At 44.4% G+C, this 20,395-nt stretch overlaps 1 protein-coding gene across 6 annotated transcripts in view; it reads left to right on the plus strand.

Annotated features, from left to right (window-relative positions):
• The first annotated feature begins 5,469 nt into the window (after nt 1–5,469).
• The window catches only part of LOC142587849 (uncharacterized), a 38,501-nt gene continuing 23,575 nt past the window's right edge, over nt 5,470–20,395 (plus strand). For 2 of the 6 annotated variants that reach the window (XM_075699147.1, XM_075699148.1), the window contains exons 1-4: nt 5,470–5,658; nt 6,182–6,251; nt 13,993–14,061; nt 18,705–18,815. In XM_075699147.1, the coding sequence (XP_075555262.1) occupies nt 6,188–6,251; nt 13,993–14,061; nt 18,705–18,815 (244 nt within the window). In that variant the 5' untranslated portion in view covers nt 5,470–5,658; nt 6,182–6,187. The remainder of the gene's footprint in view (nt 5,659–6,181; nt 6,252–13,992; nt 14,062–18,704; nt 18,816–20,395) is intronic. The other 4 variants (XM_075699150.1, XM_075699151.1, XM_075699146.1 and 1 more) reach the window with 3 other exon arrangements.

A 20,395-nucleotide genomic window follows, 5' to 3' on the forward strand; every position in this document is an offset into this window, starting at 1 on the left:
AGGGGAAAATGTATTGTTCTTTTTGGCCTAGTGCGTCTTGGCAGTTGCAAGCGTTGTGCACTTGGTCTTGTACATAGCGTGACTACACTGAAGGCTTTCATAAAATCCATGTGTTACTGTGTATATTCAACCTTCTTTTTGTCTTCACCCTTGTCTTGCATCACTCTTTCTTGTTCCTTTACCCTCTTCCTCTCTGGGTAGTAGCGGGCGAGAGTATGCCTGATCGCTCCGACGTCGCTGCCTTTCTATTATCTGTCCCTTTCGTGAGAAAGGCTGAATAAAAAGATATTTTTGTAGCCTCCATATGTTAGTGAAACCTGATACAGGGCACGAAGACTACAATGTGTTCTGCAAATAAATATGAAGTTTTGCTCACAGCTGTGTGATTGTGTTGGCAATGCCCTAAGTTAGCGTTCGAAGTGAATTTCTTACAATCAACCTTGAGAGGCTCTTTTCTTAAAGAAGTATGGCATAGCTGGTTGTAAATGATCGTGCACATATTTGCTGATCTGCTGCCCAGTAAATCTCACCTGAGTCAGTGGAATGTTTCATTTAATTTAAATTTTTGTGAAAAGACTAAAAATAGTTATTTCGTTACAACAGATCAGCAAGCATAATCATTCCAATTCTGCTAAGGAAACACACTCTGAAACAGAGGAAAGCGCAGCCTACATGAGACCTAGAGATCTAAAACGTACATCGAAGAGGAAAATATTTGGTACGGTTATCATTCTTCGGGAACTATCCGCGATTTTGTGCTACTGCGTAACTGTTTTAATTGTTTTGTGGGGTGATTCCGATGATAGTGCCGCCTATTATTATTATTGTTTTTTGAGCACATATACAATTAACAGAAAAGGGAAAACCAGGAGCAGGCTTGAAACTGCCGCAGCAAGGGGCACAATACCTGCCTACTCTTCAGAAGGGAGATAACAGCAACACATAAATGGAAGATAGGGAAGAGGGAAGGAAAGAGGAAAAGAAGAGCGACAGGACAAATATAAAGACTAAACTAGAACACACAGTACAGATCACACACAGTATGGCCGGTCACTGAATGTCACGCTACTATAGAATGTTGAATAGAATAGTTTCGACTCTGGAAACGTGAACCTAAGTTAGGTAGCTCTAGAAAAGTAAGTAGAGCGCGATGAGCCTGATCACGTTTAGACGCACAACCACTGGGACACAAAATTCGGCGAGTGTCGTACGCCGCATGCCAAGGAAAGCCGGACACTCAAATATAAGGTACTGAAGTGTGTCATAGCAGCCACAAGACGTACACGATGGACTGGCTTCATGTCCCTGTCTCTATAAACGTTCGTGCACGTTCACGCAGCCTACCCTCAGCTTGAGTAGTTACGCTCTATCCCGAAGAGGCAAGCCTCGACCACGAACATGGGGCGGGCACATTCCGTTGGTGACGCGCTGGTCTGGATGCTGCTTGAGCAGATGGCGACGAGTCAGCAGACAGGCTTCATCAAGCTTGCACTACATTTCTGGGCAGCCATAGTTGTTATGGACGCAAGTGGAAGCAAGTCGGTCAGCCTCTTCATTTGCGGCGATTCCTACGTATGAAGGTATCCTTTGAACAATGAGAGATACACCACATGATGAAATTTTGCTTGCAGAGTCAGTAATGCTAACAAAGCGGTACAAACCACCCAGTGATACAATACCACCGTGTGATGAATCCGATAGTCACGGTGTTAAGGAGAGCTGTCTTGGAATCTCCTCTCGTCAGCGCAAGCGTATCGTGAAGGCGTCGTTTAGACGCGGCGTGTATTGAAGGCGATACCGTCGTGGTCGATTAAGTTGGCCAGCGTTTATAATTTATTTATTTTTATTTATTTTCAAATACTGTTGGCCGTCTTGGCCGTAACAGGGTGGGTACCGCAGGTTTGCACATAGCGTAAAAAATGTAAATACTTTACAAACGTAAATAGGACATGAAGCAATGAATGTTGTAAATACAATGCAAAACAAATAACAAAATACAAATACAATAGTTTGGCTAAGAAATACATGTTTGTAACATTGTTACGGTGATATTGGAAGCAGCATAAAAGAAAGACTATTGTATGTATTTCTATAATAGTGTGAGAATGTTTGCACGGCGCAACTAAGATTCAATTTCATAAAAGGTTTTTAATGCGTTCCTCAAAGATTTTAATGCTACTCGACTGCAAACTGTTCCATTCCTTAATCGTTCGCGGAAAAAATGAATAAGAGTACATGTCCAGATATGCTTTTGGAATTGAGAGCATGTAATGATTGCTTGATCTGACGTTTCTAGCCTGCCTGGGAGCAAGATAGGGCGTGGTTTCAATATTGAACCGGCCTTTTAATATCAAAAAAAGAAATTTAAGTGTAGCCAACTTCCGTCGTTGAGCCAGTGGAGGCAAATCAAGCAACCGAAGCATTTCGGAAACAGAGTCAGTACAATAATACCGGGAAAGAATGAACCTTGCAGATTTTCTCTGTATCTTCTCAATGCGGTTTATTAATGCTGATTGAAACGGATGCCAAATGACACTGGCATACTCTAACGTTGGCCTAATGTAAGTTAAATATGCAAATACTTTGACGGGTGTCATTGCTAGCTTTAATTTTCGGCGAAGGAACCATAACTTTTTTTCTCGAGCTCCACAAATTCTGTCCATGTGTGATTTCCAAGTTAAATCTTTCGAAATTGTTAAACCTAGGTATTTTATCGTTTCCGCTTCGGTTAGAATTGTTGAGTTCACTTCATAATTACACTCAATAACATGCTTTGTTTTGTTTGTACCTCTGAGCATGACCGATTTAGATTCGTTAATTTTCAATTTACTTTCTTCGGCCCAGACTTCTACAGCTTTAAGGGCTTGACTAAGTGACGCCTGATCGTTTTGGTTATTGATTTCGCGATATAATAAACAATCGTCAGCAATCGTCTGCAATAAACAATCGTCTGCAATCGTCTGCAAATTAGTCTCAAGCTATTCAGTCGCAGCCTCTGTGACTAAGGGCAATCGAAGGCGCTCTAAACGATTGCGAACTGGTGAGGAACTAGCGCAAAATGTATAGGTTCGCTTTCGCGAACGGGTAAGGCACGGTAAAAAATTGGGCGCCAGTTTCTTCATAGTGCGATGACTGTGATATCTGAATGGAGTGCAGACCACCAGCCAATCCACGCTCAGCAAACCGCTTCGTCAGCCGTCGCCTAGCATGATCGAGCGCGACGATTCGCGAGCCCGCTCGACCAGCAACAGGAGCCGTGCACTGCGTCGCAAAAATATGCAATTTAGCCCTAAATAAACCAAGACAGATGTATTGATGCGTAAGCACTGAATCCGTGATGGAGCGAGAAAGTCGGTGTCTGCAGCAGCGAAACGGCATCTAAATTTCCATTGGCTGCGAGACCACGTGACGCGCGCCTTGACGGAGTAAACCTGGCGAAAGGGGCAACCAGCTGCCGCGCTGGCGCGTCACGTGTTGCGTGATAGGAGAGGGCATCGCCGCGACATCACGTCACCTTTGCTCTCGGAAGCCAGTGTAATCCGCGCCTTTCTTGTCCGCGCAAACTGGCGCCTGCGTTCTACCTTTGACTCACCAAACGCTATAAAAATTAATGCGTACCAAAGAAAAAACAATAAAAGATGTAACATGTCGGCGGTAGTGAGTTTTGAATCTATGGCTCTACGAACCCGCCTTTAGAAGCCGAGTGTTTTACCCACTGGCCTAAACCAGCGGCCGCTAATTAGCAAGCCTAGGCACTTTGCGTTATGACATCGTAATACTTGGGCCAAAATTTTCCTTGCCAAGCCCGGCGCCACAGAAATGGTGACATCAAAATCACCGCGGCGTACTAGGTATCGTCTCCATTAGATTCTACGGCAGTCTGGCAAAGTAGCATAACGTCATGGATTGAAACGCGCTGACGTTGCGGCATATAGGAAGTGTTGTCGAAGCGTCTCAATGCGCTCGCTTATCCGCGAGTAGTTCCAACACGAAGGACAGCTCAGCGGCGTTCAATTGAACAGGAATGCTTCCGCTTTCACAACTCATAGGAAGTGCGTAGGTGTTCTCGGCATCTTATTTTGCATCCGCGTTGCAAGGCGGATCCAGAAGGAAATTCAGTAGCGCGAATTTCGCACCACTCACAGTCCGAAGCACAATAGGACGAGAAATAGGAATCTCTGTATCTGTCAAGCAATAAAAGTTTTGCAGGGGCAGCAACCATAGAAATCTAATAAACAATAAGTGGTAATCATAGTGGATACAAAACTATTCGCAAATACATTTATTTGTTGTACACTTACCGGCACCACAACTAGAATATATACCATTGTTATTCTGTGTGAAATTTTGTTATAAATATTTGCATCCTGACTTTTCGGACATACTCAAAATAAACTTCGCTGACTGACAATTCGTGCACGCCATATTTTCCATTTCACCGCAGGCATGGACCAGTTATACAGGGTGCCTCACATAACTTGAGCCAAGAATGTAAAAATGAAAGGCGCGTTGGAAACGAATTGAACCGAACAAATACTATTCGCAATAGCGTATAGTAACTCAGATAATATATTTTTTCTTTTCCCATAACTCACTAATTAATTAAGTTTAATTGCCCAACTTTTTATTATTGGCTGAGGAGACCAAGTATGATAGCAGATCTGTAGAGCACCTTCAGAAACCACCGATTGATTTGTTTCTATTACGATACGTCTGACGTAGTCCTCTTTCCCAGTTTGCAAAGAAAGCCTGCGAAATATGGAAAAAAAAAACCAAGGGACGAAGTGCTTGCGCAGCAGTATCGTTCTGCTCTCAAGCGTGCGTTCGGTGAACATGGTCGGCTCCCGTTGGATGACGTTGAAAATGCATTCTGCTGGCCGAGCGCTGCCGATGTGATAAACAACGCCCCGCCGCTTCTTGGTCGCCAGTCTCGATGCAACCAACCTTTTTCACCGTACGCACGCTTTAGAGCAGAAAAATACCACTGCGCTAACGCTCCATCATGTTGCTTCTTTTATATTTCGCGGACTTTCTTTGCAACCAGAGAAAGAAAGGACTACGTAAGATGTGTCGTAAAGGATACAACTCGATCGGTAGTTTATGAAGGTGCTCTAGAAATCTGCGTATCATACTTTGGGTCATCAGACAATAATGAAAAGAATTGTTCAATTAAACTTCATTAATGAGGGAGTTACGGGAAAAACGAAAGACTGTCTGAATTACTATAGGTTATTTCGAATAGTATGCGTTCGGTTCAATTCCCTTCTGACGCGCCTTTCAAATTTAAATTCTAAGCTGAAGTTATGTGGGGCACCCTGTATATTGTGCACAGCGACTTCGCTTGCCTACTCAACTGAAATACTTCCATTTATTTAGCAATGTAACGTATGCTTCATTGTCCTGTCACTGTCAGAAATGCACATTGCTTAGTTTTTTGGCAAAAGGGAAAATGCACATGTTAGCCATTTTCTGACTCCTCCTTTGTTCGCCACGTATACAATCGTCCAAAAAGCAACACCTTATTTCTGGCGCTAAGAAGGTCGTGATAAGACATTATAAACTCGTGCATGGCGATAGCATTACCTTTACAGCAATATCGCGGACATCATTATTGCGCTACTTGTCGTGCAGCCCCAGCAACCATTCTCTCCGAACCAAGTAAGCACTGATGGCCTCAACTGATTGAATAACCACTGCGATGTCAATGTGAAGAAAAAAGCAAGTTCAAACATTTGAGACTCTCTCCTGATAACTAGATGAAAATTAGACAACTTTCAATATTTTTCTACTATAATTAGCATTCCTCGCGCAACAATCTAAGCGTGCCACCGACGGCCTGATAGTGAAATGTATTTGAATTTTATTCACTCCAAACGTATGAATTAATGCTATGTCTGCAGTTTGTAACACGATGGCGAGCTGCTTGGATGCGTAAATGGTGGATTGTTACGCCAGAATGAGCACATTTGCTTTTCTTGCATAGATTCAGTTTGTAAATATAGAGTGCAGAACATTGCTTATATTATATGTACTGAGAAGAAAGGGACATAGATGTTGGATTTCTGCCTACAGATAAATTGTCTCCATTATTGTTTCCTGCTTTATACGCTTAGCGGAACCGCCTGAAGCGTGCATGCGTTTTATTTGTTGCGAAAAGGTGCATATTAAGGGCTTTTTCCAGGTACACATGGCGGCAAAATACCGTGTAATTTCTTTGCTCATGATTACAATTTTACTTCTGGCAAATTCCGGTAAGTAATTCACCACCCTATGTCAAGAATATTCATGTTAATTATTAGTGCCACCAAATAACCAACATGCAGTAAGCAGTAATGTATATATCATTACCACAACAGGTAGGTTTATTGCTTGTTAGTCTTGCAGTGGGCATATACTCTTGCCGAGTAGAAATGAGTGGTGCATCTAATTGTATGTGGTATGTGCAGCGAAGAGTTGTAATGAACTCGCCGATGAGGCACAAACCCTACGAGGCGCATCATAAATGATAAAAACTCGCACCTCTCAACGAAAACATGTTAGGAAGTAACATGAAGAAGCTAAGTTATTTGAAGTTGCTGAATAATTGAAAAAAAAAAGGTAAGCACAAAATGAAAACTCAGAATGTATGCGAGTGTCAACAGGAATTGCGATTGCAATTAAAATTGATGAGTGTGGCTTCCTCTCATATGGACCTTCCAGACCCACATCCCCGAAAGGCACCTGGTTCTCATACGACAGGTGTAATTTTCATTATGGAAAACTGCAGTCACTATGAGACATAGTTTAGCGTACCAATCAAAACAACAAATCGTTATAGGCTGAGTAGCATGCAAAGTCACATGTCTGCCATGTATCGGTAAATCTTTTCAAGCAGCTGTGTGCTATCTAAAGAACACGTAGCCGTACCTCATCCCTAAAGCGACCCCTTACATTGTACCGCCGTTTTGTGACAGTCTCATTTTGTTTCCTGCTGCGTTTGTAACACTGCACACCTATTCGGCCTATGCTAAAGAAAGCTTTCTAATGAAACAGTGCTCGTGTTCTAGCTGTGTTTTTTTTTCCTTTCGTGCCACCATCTTTTATAGCGTTCCGATTCTCGAGCTACTTCATGCGCTTTCCGTGGGCTAAGTATATATCTGATCATATATCTGTCATGTACATCTAACCGTTTTACCGTCTACCTGTGTCACTCGGAAGTACATGGTCGAAGGGGTGTGAGCGCATGGGGCTGATGTGCTGAGAGAACAGATTTCGAAACCAACCACCGCACCAACTTAGGTCACTGAGTATGTGGCCGGTGTACAAGTGTGCCAGTCTTCAACGAACACCTTTCACCTTTTGGAACACGGTAGTCGAGTGACTACGATGGTACACTCTTTGACGCAAACATAGGTAGATAGGTATCTGTCACTGTATTCTGCCGCTCGGCAACGATGCAAAGCATATCCTGCATTTCTTCGATGCCGAGCAAAATCAGAACTACGTCACAGGGGTTCCCGAAGGAGAGCAAGCCGACGCAATCAGCAGACGACGCTACAATTACACTGGGTGTCCTTTAGCGAACTTCGCTACGAATGCTGTGAGAATGCTCTTAGGATGTTCTTAGACACCGGTGCCCCATGCCTGTCGTCTCCGAGGCCACACTCAGACTGCTCAGCAAAGCCATGAGATGGCGCAGCGTGTCCATAAAAAAAATATCGCGAGAGGGGAGCCTTGTTAACACATGACGACTTCCTCGGCGTTTGCAAGCAGACGCGTGTCGTGCTTTTTTGAAAACTGCGCATGGGCTCCGCGGCGCCGGAGCTAAGTGGTGCCGAGTGTTCTTAAAAAAGTCTGAAAAAGAAGCGCTGCTGCAGTACTCACCCCTTACATAGATGATTTCGTTGGTGGCAATGCGTTTTGTCACTATATTGATTCTATGCTAAACGCATTGCTGTCGACCGTCATCATGAGTTGTGTATAAATCGAATCGGCTCTTTAAACCCGGCTCATTTTGGGGTGTAAAGGATATCAATGTAAAATTATCATACAAATCTGCAAGGCTATTTCAGTGGAGGCAAACGTCAACGAGGTATCGCCACCCACTTCTCAACAAATACGCTGAGGTACAACTAGTAAACGTTATGTAGCAGCTCAAGCTAATGTGTCCTAGCCCAAGCTAAATCAGTGTAATGGGATAACCACTGCGTAACTGGAGCTTTTCAGAGAATCAGGAACGCTTATCAGGACTCGGACAGTAGTGATCGGTGCCCTAAATGGCGATGTCCTTTTCCTTGTAATTTCAGTATTTCATGTTTATATTACTTCCAAAGTTCGTTCTTCATCCCCCATAGCCACTATGTTGCTGCCACAGTTGTACACATTAACCGAAAATATGACGGTAAGCCACAGCACCTTTAGAAATCTGTGTGAAGCTACGCTTTCGCGAAGCGGTTAAGGAAATGCTATAATTGACTGATATTGCAGCGGTGGCGTAGAGGTAGAACACCCGCCTCGCGTGCAAGAGGTCCGTGGTTCGAATCCCGGTGCCGGAAATTTTGCACCGGATTAAAAAAATCCACGTGTTGATAAAATTGCACAAACAGGCCTGGAGTGTGGCCTGATCCCGGTGACCAGAACCGGTAACGCACTCCCTCACCAGAGCAGGATTGGCCACCCTGGTGCAGTACTTGGCCACAACCTCCTATGAACACAACAATCAAACCCCGGCCCTCAGTCCCCAGCAGCTGCGAAGCAACTGACCACGGCGGCGGTCAGACCTGCGACGCAGCCGAGGGTGCTAAGAATCACTGGCTCTGGACAGGCCGCCATTGGAATATGAACCTGGCAACGTTTAACGCTAGAACGTTATCTAGTGAGGCGAGTCTAGCAGTGCTATTGGAGGAATTAGACGGCAGTAAATGGGATATAATAGGGCTCAGTGAAGTTAGGAGGCCAAAAGAAGCATATACAGTGCTAAATAGCGGGCACGTCCTGTGCTACCGGGGCTTAGCGGAGAGAAGAGAACTAGGAGTCGGATTCCTGGTTAATAAGAATATAGCTGGTAATATACAGGAATTCTATAGCATTAACGAGAGGGTGGCAGGTCTTGTTGTGAAACTTAATAAGAGGTACAAAATGAAGATAGTACAGGTCTACGCCCCTACATCCAGTCATGATGACCAGGAAGTCGAAAGCTTCTATGAAGACGTGGAATCGGCGATGGGCAGAGTGAAAACTAAATACACTATACTAATGGGCGACTTTAATGCCAAGGTAGGCAAGAAGCAGGCTGGAGACAAGGCAGTGGGTGAATATGGCATAGGCACTAGGAATAGCAGGGGGGAGTTATTAGTAGAGTTTGCGGAACAGAATAATATGAGGATAATGAATACCTTCTTCCGCAAGCGGGATAGTCGAAAGTGGACGTGGAGGAGCCCGAACGGCGAGACTAGAAATGAAATAGACTTCATACTCTGCGCTAACCCTGGCATCATACAAGATGTGGACGTGCTCGGCAAGGTGCGCTGCAGTGACCACAGGATGGTAAGAACTCGAATTAGCCTAGACCTGAGGAGGGAACGGATGAACCTGGTACATAAGAAGCCGATCAATGAGTTAGCGGTAAGAGGGAAAATAGAGGAATTCCAGATCAAGCTACAGAACAGGTATTCAGCTTTCACTCAGGAAGAGGACCTTAGTGTTGAAGCAATAAACGACAATCTTGTGGGCATCATTAAGGAGTGTGCAATGGAAGTCGGTGGTAACTCCGTTAGGCAGGATACCAGCAAACTATCGCAGGAGACGAAAGATCTGATCAAGAAACGCCAATGTATGAAAGCATCTAACCCTACAGCTAGAATAGAACTTGCAGAACTTTCGAAGTTAATCAACAAGCGTAAGACAGCTGACATAAGGAGGTATAATATGGATAGAATTGAACATGCTCTCAGGAACGGAGGAAGCCTAAAAACAGTGAAGAAGAAACTAGGAATTGGCAAGAATCAGATGTATGCGTTAAGAGACAAAGCCGGCAATATCATTACTAATATGGATGAGATAGTTCAAGTGGCTGAGGAGTTCTATAGAGATTTATACAGTACCAGTTGCACCCTCGACGATAATGGAAGAGAAAATAGTCTAGAGGAATTCGAAATCCCGAAGGTAACGCCGGAAGAAGTAAAGAAAGCCTTAGGAGATATGCAAAGGGGGAAGGCAGCTGGGGAGGATCAGGTAACAGCAGATTTGTTGAAGGATGGTGGACAGATTGTTCTACAGAAACTGGCCACCCTGTATACGCAATGCCTCATGACCTCGAGCGTACCGGAATCTTGGAAGAACGCTAACATAATCCTAATCCATAAGAAAAGGGACGCCAAAGACTTGAAAAATTATAGACCGATCAGCTTACTGTCCGTTGCCTACAAAGTATTTACTAAGGTAATTGCAAATAGAATCAGGAACACCTTAGACTTCTGTCAACCAAAGGACCAGGCAGGATTCCGTAAAGGCTACTCAACAATAGACCATATTCACACTATCAATCAAGTGATAGAGAAATGTGCAGAATATAACCAACCCTTATATATAGCTTTCATTGATTACGAGAAAGCGTTTGATTCAGTCGAAACCTCAGCAGTCATGGAGGCATTACGGAATCAGGGTGTAGATGAGCCATATGTAAAAATGCTGGAAGATATCTATAGCGGCTCCACAGCCACCGTAGTCCTCCATAAAGCAAGCAACAAAATCCCAATAAAGAAAGGCGTCAGGCAGGGAGATACGATATCTCCAATGCTATTCACAGCGTGTTTACAGGAGGTATTCAGAGAACTGGATTGGGAAGAATTGGGGATAAAAGTTAAAGGAGAATACCTTAGTAACTTGCGATTCGCTGATGATATTGCCTTGCTTAGTAACTCAGGGGACCAATTGCAATGCATGCTCACTGACCTGGAGAGGCAAAGCAGAAGAGTGGGTCTAAAAATTAGTCTGCAGAAAACTAAAGTAATGCTTAACAGTATCGGGAGAGAACAGCAATTTACAATAGGCAGCGAGGCACTGGAAGTCGTAAGGGAATACATCTACTTAGGGCAGGTAGTGACCACGGATCCGGATCATGAGACTGAAATAACCAGAAGAATAAGAATGGGCTGGGGTGCGTTTGGCAGGCATTCCCAAATCATGAACAGCAGGTTGCCATTATCCCTCAAGAGAAAAGTATATAATAGCTGTGTCTTACCAGTACTCACCTACGGGGCAGAAACCTGGAGGCTTACTAAAAGGGTTCTACTCAAATTGAGGACGACACAACGAGCTATGGAAAGAAGAATGATAGGTGTAACGTTAAGGGATAAGAAAAGAGCAGATTGGGTGAGGGAACAAACGCGAGTTAATGACATCTTAGTTGAAATCAAGAAAAAGAAATGGGCATGGGCAGGACATGTAATGAGGAGGGAAGATAACCGATGGTCATTAAGGGTTACGGACTGGATCCCAAGGGAAGGGAAGCGTAGCAGGGGGCGGCAGAAAGTTAGGTGGGCGGATGAGATTAAGAAGTTTGCAGGGACGACATGGCCACAATTAGTACATGACCGGGGTTGTTGGAGAAGTATGGGAGAGGCCTTTGCCCTGCAGTGGGCGTAACCAGGCTGATGATGATGATGATGATGATGATGACTGATAGAAAACTAGGGCGCCGCGCCTCTTCCCGAACGCACCTGCGCTACGCAGTGTGACAAGTCGTATATTGTGTTGTATGTATTGGTTTCTTCTAACTTATTTTTAAATTGACCTATTGCTTGCGGCTAAGTGCCATAGTAATGAAATTATAATTATCATGAGTGTTCAGCCATCATTTTAAAGTGCTAGTGGCGTTGGTCTGCGAGAAGCATAAGTTTGATTTTGGCATTTTTGGCAATAGCACTGTGTTTTGTCGTGTGAAAGTGATTGTGAAAAAAGTTATTTAGGCCTAATTGGAGCATGACGCGTCTCTACTGGGCGGCCGACGTTCGAATTGTAATGCGAGTAACGCCGACTAAACGACCTAGGCGAGCGCACGGTGCGGTAGGCACCGAACGCTCCACCTTAAAGAAAAAAAAAGTACTAACAAATAAAGCAGCGCAAGCAATAAACAATACTTACTGTTGTGGTCGGTGGTGTTTTAAAAAAATGTGTTTACATCTGAAAGCATTCCTGTTATTTCGTACACTCGAGATGCATTTTTGCAGGATGGGTAATTTTCCCTTTATTAATAAATAAAAAGTAACTTTTAATATTAAGCCGTACTGAGCCTGAGTAAATCTCGAAACTATATTTTGCCTGTTCATAACATTTGCTATATTAGTTCGAGAGACGCGGGGTCAGTTGACTGAAACATTTAATACTCTGAAAAGAACGAAACGCCTAATGTTGTCAGAAAGCAGTCCAAGTCAAATTACAGCGATCCATGCATCTGGACATTACACAATAGAATTAGTATCCCAGAGAAAGAACCTAAATTTGGCATTTTATTATTATTTTTTTTATTCATATGATATAAGGAGATGTTGGCGCGCAATTTAAGGCGCCGGCTACTCCTTATCTCTTGGGTGGTTCCGTCATACATCATTCAGGGTGCACGGTTACATATCAAATAGTCTTTTCACACAAGCACACCAATGGCTCCACACCTGAAGTATAGATAAATTGCAGCAATCACTCCACGGAGATGTTCCTGGATCGAGACGTCTTTTTTATGAGGTCTTGCGTTAGTGCTTGTCGTTATTTTACGATTTTCCTATAACAAATAATCGACAGAGGACTCAGGTCACAAGACGATGCCCTGCTAAACACGCCAGGGAAAGAGCTATACCTATCCTGTCATATGTGGTATAGATGGAACCTCTAAAATATATAAGTTTCAGCGAATATGAAGAATGAGCTCCACTTCGTTAGAGATTGCAGAAACTTAGACGCCATATAAGGCATAATGAGTATGCAGGACAAGCAATTAGTGCACTGTATCTGAGAATACACTGCCAAATCTTGAAGCGTACAACTCATATAAGCAACGTTTTGAACAAGGAATGAGCCATATAAAGAACTATATACAGTCATACATGGCAGATGATACGTCTTTGATAGGTAATGTCCCATCTCCAGTCACCTATATTCTTGTAGGTTACACTATGTCGAGTTTATGAGTCAGGTATGTACCTACTTGAACATTCGGCATTCGGCAAGACGCTGAAAAAAAATAGGATGTGTTAGTAGAGAACATTTCAAGGGAACAAGATCGGTGGTCTTGAGACCCAAAATTTCCAAGTATACATCTGCAGTCTTGCGATGGTCCTTTGGTGGGAATATAATGAAAAAACTAGCTAATCTATCGAAGTAACTTAAGATACAGATGACAAGTATCACATCGGATAGAATTAGCTCGCTAGTACCTTGTACGTGCATCATTATACACTTGCACATTGTCTTTGCCCAGCACTGGCTCCAATATAACATTGGTATACTGGCTCCTGACTGGAAATGCATTCGGGAAGTGTACTCGTCCCGCATACTAATCTCTGATGCCCTTCAGTGAGACTCGTGTCGGTTTGAATAAAATATTGGACACCTCCTGTGCGTTTCTGCTCCTTATTGCGTCCCATTTGTCCTCCTCATCCCGGTGGCACCGTAAAAAGCGTGACTCATTGCGCTTTTTGAATGAAAAGATGTGTAAGCCGTGGCCATGTATGCTGCTTGTGCAGAAAGCGACGGCGGTGTGGTTGCAGTATTTGAAGCCGACAGATTTCTGCTCCCTTATTCTTTCGCCGTGTGCAGGGTAGCAAACCGGATGAGCTCTTTGTTAACCTCTCTGGCTCAACTTGCCTCTCTCTCTCTCCCTATCTATACGTGCACAGCTGAGAAATATGAATTGTAACTGATGAATCCTGTCTCCCACCCAAATGAGCTGATTGCGTGCCTGCCTGTAAATTTGTTCAACTCACATGGCATTTCTTTGAATATGCCCTCGTATCACAGGTTCAATGTGGAAAATAAGTCCGACTGAAGAACGGTCTCGAAAAATACCAGATATGTATCCAGTAAAGGGTGAGTGTTCTAAGTAAAAATGACCCGGTCTCATTCGCAGTTCATTGCTGCACGCACCTCACAAGAACAAGTAGACTTGCTCTTTGAAAATGAAAACAGAGAAACGCCGACCAAAAATCAAATTATTTAAATAGGTGCACCCGATCTTCACAAGCTACTGAAGTTCTGCCTGGAAAACACACGCATGGTGTTTAGGGTTATGGTCCACAAACAAATGCATGGAACCGCGAGCGGTGCTTGATGGATTCAGCGGACATGACTTCTATGACTTCTTACTGTATGTGTATTATTTAGTTCATTATAATTTATGTCAAGTGTACACTTGCTTGTGTTCCCTATTTATTATAATACCTCTGTTTTGTTGTACTTATTTGGTACTTCATTAAACACTGTATCTGATTCAGTGAAAATGCTGTATGATGTGTACTCCCAAGGGGAAGGCCCTGTCAGGAAATACACGTGTTTCCTTTTGCCACACCTCGTGGACATACCTACAACATTGTATTTATGTCCGAAATAAAGAAAGATTGATTGATTGGAATATCACTTACGGCGGCGAACCTTGTCATGGAGTCAGAGGAGACAGGGCCTTTGACTTTTTTCTAGTGCCCCCCAATGACCTACACTATAATGATGAGCGCTTTTGCATAATCAAGAAGGAAGCTGTAGAGGCATTCTCGGCACATTTGAACAGCACATAAACATTCATTCAGTTAACAACTGAACTAGCTGGACTCTAGACCATTTTCCATAATGAAGATCCTTGGTACTTGGCCTTTCGCATCGATGGCCGAGAAGGCCACTAAAGCGCTCTTGAACTACCTCAAGTAGACAGATCTAGGGTATCGTGTGTAGCCTCGGTGTGGATCTTCCACTGTGCGCGACACTGTGCTCTCTCTCTCTCTCTCTCTTCAACCCCATACCTATTCCCCCAGTGCAGGGTAGCAAAGAGGACGTGCTTCTGGTCAACCTCCCTGCTTTTCTGTCTTCAAATTCTCTGTCTCTCTCTCTCTCTCACACACAACTGAAACGGAGGTCACTGGTCGCCTTCCTTTTCTTAAAGAGCTGGTAGAGAGAAAGAAATAAAAATGGCCACCTTTCTCCTGGTGTCTTCAGGAAGCAGAGGCACACCGATCGCTACTTGCATTACGAGCCTAGTCACCAGGCCTTCCACAAACGCTAAGTTCTCTCTCCTGTGGCAAAATTAGCGCATAGGATTTGCTACAGAGGAGACGATCATGCCTCTGGCCAGTTCAAGGTGTGCTGCAAACTTTTCGGTTGCGGGTACACTGCTGGTTTTACTCATTCCGTAGAACGGCGCCCACGCAACGACGCTTCGTCGCGCATGGTGCGACCCCGAGCCCACGCATCCCTCCCCAGGGATGCGTGGGCCAGGGGGCGGCGAGGCCTTGGCACCGGTTCTGCGGACATTTGATGCACACGCTGCGCATGTTCCTGCCCATAACCTGAAGCATAAATTGGTGCACGTGAAAGAGCGGCTCAAGAAAGAAAAATTTCCAGGCATCTATGCAAGTTGTCTCAGCTAACTTGAGTGAAAGTTTCAAAATATGTCGATGCACTCTAAGACGACGTGACCAAATGCATTTTGCTGACTATTGCATGGAGTAAGTTACACTAAATTTTGTACTCTGCTTCATTGGATAATTAGTTAACATTACTTAACCAACTTCTGAAGCAACAAACTTAGGGAAAATTCCAAATATAAAGTTGTAGACCGCTTTGCAGAACGCCAGATTAATCGGTTCTTAACATGTTATCCATTAGGCATTAATGTTTTTCCGCTTACTGCACAGGCCCGCGAAATGCAACAACATACCACGTGACATGTCCGCTTATGCGCCGTGATTTCAGCGCTCCCAAACGATTCGCATAGGAACAAACATGGTTCCTATGAACCTGGGTGTGCTGCGGCTGCGCCTGCTTATCGCTAACATGAACCGCCGCGAGAGAAGCGAATCGGTGGCGTAAACCGCACAGCGAACGTCTGTGTCACTGCCCTGTCGCCTTATAAGCGGCAGCAGATCCTGCTAGATGCTATGTTCGTTTATAATACAAATGTTTCCGGGCGCTGCAATCTCTACGGGCAAGCGGGCAAGTCACGTGATATTTTAACGCGAAATCGTTAAGGAGCCCGTGCGGCAGAAAATTCAGAGTGCCGCGTCAGACAACGCGTAGTCTAAATTTTCGAACCACGTATACCCAGGCATTCCACATAATGCAAGGAATTTACTGAACTAATTGAATTCCTCAAGCTAAATTACGTAGAAAATTCGTAAACTGCGACTTCCACACAGCCTGCAGACATGATAGCTCTCGGATTGTAACATGACTGTAGGAGAAAACATAATTCTGTTACACGAAAAGTCAAAGAAGCGGCTTCACACACACAAACCGGCCGCGGCGTCCGCCATTTTGCGCGTGCCGGCCCGATGGGTGTCTTGGGGGCCATGGACCGGCGCGCCTGGTTCCTTGCATTAATTCCAGCTGCCGCTCGCCTCCGCCGCATCGCGGCCCACGCAATAGGCCGTGGTTCTACCACAAAGCTCGCCTTCGTGCATTGAGTTCGTGGCAAGCGTTTCCAGGTGAACATCATGGTTACATACGCCCCAGTTGCCGGGAAGCGTGAGAAGCAGTCAGGGATCTTTGAATGCTATCGCGTTCCATTCTTAAAGGCGAAGCTTAATCGCTCTCCGAGCTTCTTTTCTTTTTATTTCGCGAGCTCTAGAAGTAAGCAAGAAAACACTAATAACTAATAGATAGAAAGTTAGGAACTGTTTAATCGGAGATCGCAAAGCGCTCTGCAATTTCCTAATTGATTTTTTTGCCTAACTTTGTGCTTCAGAAGTTGGTTAATTATTCTTGACTAATTATGCAATAACGCACAATACAAAAAATACAGTGTGGCTTATTCCATACAATAGTCCGCAAAATGCATTTGGCCACGACGTCTTACAATGCCTCGGCATCTTTTTAAACTCTGGCTAAAGTTAGCTGGGACACCTTGTCGAATCCCTTGTACAAACTTTGACTATGTTTATATTGGCACGAGCGGAAATTTTGAAGGACGGGTTAACGATCACGTGAATTACGTTAGAACAACGTTGTCTCCAACGTACTGGCATAACACGTGTCAAATTGTATTCATCAGCTTAACTTGGCCAAGGCGAACATAATCGCGGAAGGAAGCAACTGCTGTTTCCGTCAGTATCTCGAATCAGGACTAAATTAAATATTAAAAAGAGAAACACTTAACAAGAATGATGTCAATCTTGAAGCTGCGCGCGCTAGTGGCCTCGGTCACGTACCAAAACGGACATAAGCTGGCCTTATCGAGCCATTTTTCTGTGTACAAGGCTACCGTACTGAAGCCGAAATGTCTTGAAGTCTTTTAGACCGCTTCAGATTTGTTCGATGCTTCTCTGTTCTCTGCGCGGTCTTGTATTTTGTGTCAAGTAATGCACCATTTAACGTAGTGAAACAAGAAAAACACGCTTCAAGACTTCCGGCAGGTTGGAATCAAGGTTTGGACCCCAAATGTGGGATAAACGTGAAAGTTTGCTGTTTTTTGAAACAGGGAAGTACAGCTGCTTATATATTAAACGCATCTTGAAAGAACATTAACTCTTTAGATGTGTAGTAACAAACGAATCATCCGCGATTTGGCGGTTCGCCAAATCAAGTGACATCAATAAAACTTTTTACTCGGGACGGTTTTACACACTATGTTTTACAACACAATCACATAAACGAACATTCAACTTTCACGTGATTTTATTTCCAGTGGCATGACTAGAACCGCTGCCGAAGCTCCCTATGTTAAAAAACTTGCGTACCAGCCGCTCTCTTGAAAGCAAACTAAATCCGAAGCCTTCTTCGTTCCCGTCTTCGTCTAGATTTTAATAGGCTATAATATGGAGACTGGCTTACATTGACTGCTTTGCAGTTGTCTGCTTTCAGATAGGTAACACATTAATTTTCTGGAATACTGATTGCGCGCATATTACTGTTCTTCGACGCATCAACGATTCGCTCGCAACACAGTGCTCCCGTGAAACGTTTTCATCATGCAGATCGGGTTGAACTGGTATTTGACATTTTGAATAGTGATATATTATCCGGCACTACGTAATTTTATGTCCGTAGACTGTTGGGCAGTGCTCTGTTCTCGCATCCTAATTTTAATTTTTGATGTAACACAGCCTTAAACTATTTTTCGCATAGGAAATTGCAGGGACACTGCGGGGGCTGTAATATGATTTCCAGCGGTTTAAATACTATTTTACCTGACTTCTAAATGTTCGGAGTTCTTGTATAGTGTACTTATATTTTGAAGCTTACAACAACATGATGTGTATTCTTATTTAATGTCATGCATATTCCCGCAGTTATCAGTGTGTACCGACCTAGTCTTCGCTACTATAAAATATAACTGCCTCGATAATAAAACCAGAGCCTCGTAATGCGTCTTCTAGCGTTAGTTCTTAATGACGAGCAGTTAAATGTGCCTTCGCCATGTAGTGTCAGTGTTTCCATTTTGTAAACATAAGCGTGTGGTTACGCAAATTTCTGTGTTGAGGGCTCTTACAACAGATTGCGCGGTTGGCTTCTTTTTTCATTACCAGGAGCACCTTCTTGTTCGACGAAATGTAGCACTGGCTTAAAGTTTTCCTGCATGGCTAATTGCAGAACATGCGTTCCTTGCAGCCATTGCCGTCAATGCAACTGTACATGCGGTAAGTGCTTTTTATTCTAGGCACCTGTGATGTACTGTTTTGAAATTCTGTTTCGGTGTCATAATGGATATAACCGCAAGCGCAACTCCGCGACCAACGCTGTAAGCTCACCCTGCCGTGTTTCCTTTCCCCTAACTAGAATAAACTGATTCCTTGTCTGACCCCCGACTTCAGCAGTACAGTTCCAATTCTGTGGCGCCTCGTGCCCCAGCCATTAGGCCTCACGTCATAGGTTCCACGTCCAGCACCCCCCTCGAAATGTACTACAAACAGGAGACGAGGTAAACCTCTTATTCTGCTTGCTGCTTGCCTCTGCCATTCTACTACTGCTTCTACACGGCTTCCGACATGGAAGACGCTACGACTACTTCTACTTCTGCTCCGTCAGCCTCAACTTCCTCACCTTTGTTTTCGGTGCCCAGCATGGCCATGCCACCTCCCGTGCCGCCTTTCCTTGCATTACCCGGTACTCATGCGGTACCGTGGTCCACTTGGAAAAGTTCCTTTTGTACGTTTCTCCAGGCGACCAGATGCGAGCCTTAACAAGACCAGAGGAAGAAGAAATTTTACTCAGTAGTATGAGCGTTGAGGGGCAGCGTCTCGACTACGACCTGGCGTAGCAAATGGACCTGACAGCTGCAACATTCGAAGATGTTGGTCGCGTCTCCGATTAACATTATGAAGAAACCAGAAATCTCCTGGCACATCGTGTTATCTTCAGGGACAGAAAACAACGACCCGGGGAAACCTTACAGGGCTTCGTCACCGCATTACAAAGGCCTGCCTGCTTGTGCATTCGGCGCTTGGCCCGACGAGTCCCTTTGTGATCAAATCCTGTAGGGTGTCGCATCAGCAAGAACACGAGAAAGGGTTATCTACGAAGGATATCGGACGAAGCGTGGAGCAACTTCACAAGGAGCTCAATGTTTTCAACGGCTCACTTGTCCATCACGTCTCGACGCAACGCCAAGATGGCGTCAGTAACCACCACCTTGCTCGCCTAGGTGTGCAAGATAACGGTTCCCACCACCCGTGTTCCTCCACCCGGTGAGTTCAAGATGGCGTCCAACAGCATGGCCGAAAGTTGCGATCTGGGCAGGCCGGCCAACATGGCGGCCAGCCCGAACTCCGTGAAGACAGTCGAAACATCGCAGTCTATTTCTACCGATGTGGTCCACGTCACCACATAGCACCCGATACAGGTTGTCCGGCCCTGCATGTTACATGCCGTGCATGCGAGAAGTGGGACATTACGCTACACTTTGCCATTCGAGGAACCGAACGCATCGACAGTCCCCTGCTCGAGCTCAGCTTGTTTCCTCCACAGCTTAAACAGAATCAGCCACTAAAGTCTCATCTGTGCTTACAATTCAGGCATCGAATTCCCGTGCAGCAATAATTCACGCCGATGTCCTCATTGCGAATACTTCTCTCAAAATGTTCGTGAACACAGGAGCTACAGCGTGTCTGATGAACAGCTCCAGATACGAAGAACATCTCAAGATTTTTTTCCTTGTCTCTTTCGAGTCTCCGACTCAAGAATTATTCGCAGCAAGAAAGATTAAATTCAGGACATTTTC

This window comes from Dermacentor variabilis, chromosome 7 (assembly GCF_050947875.1).
Source record: "Dermacentor variabilis isolate Ectoservices chromosome 7, ASM5094787v1, whole genome shotgun sequence".
NCBI lineage: Eukaryota > Metazoa > Arthropoda > Arachnida > Ixodida > Ixodidae > Dermacentor > Dermacentor variabilis.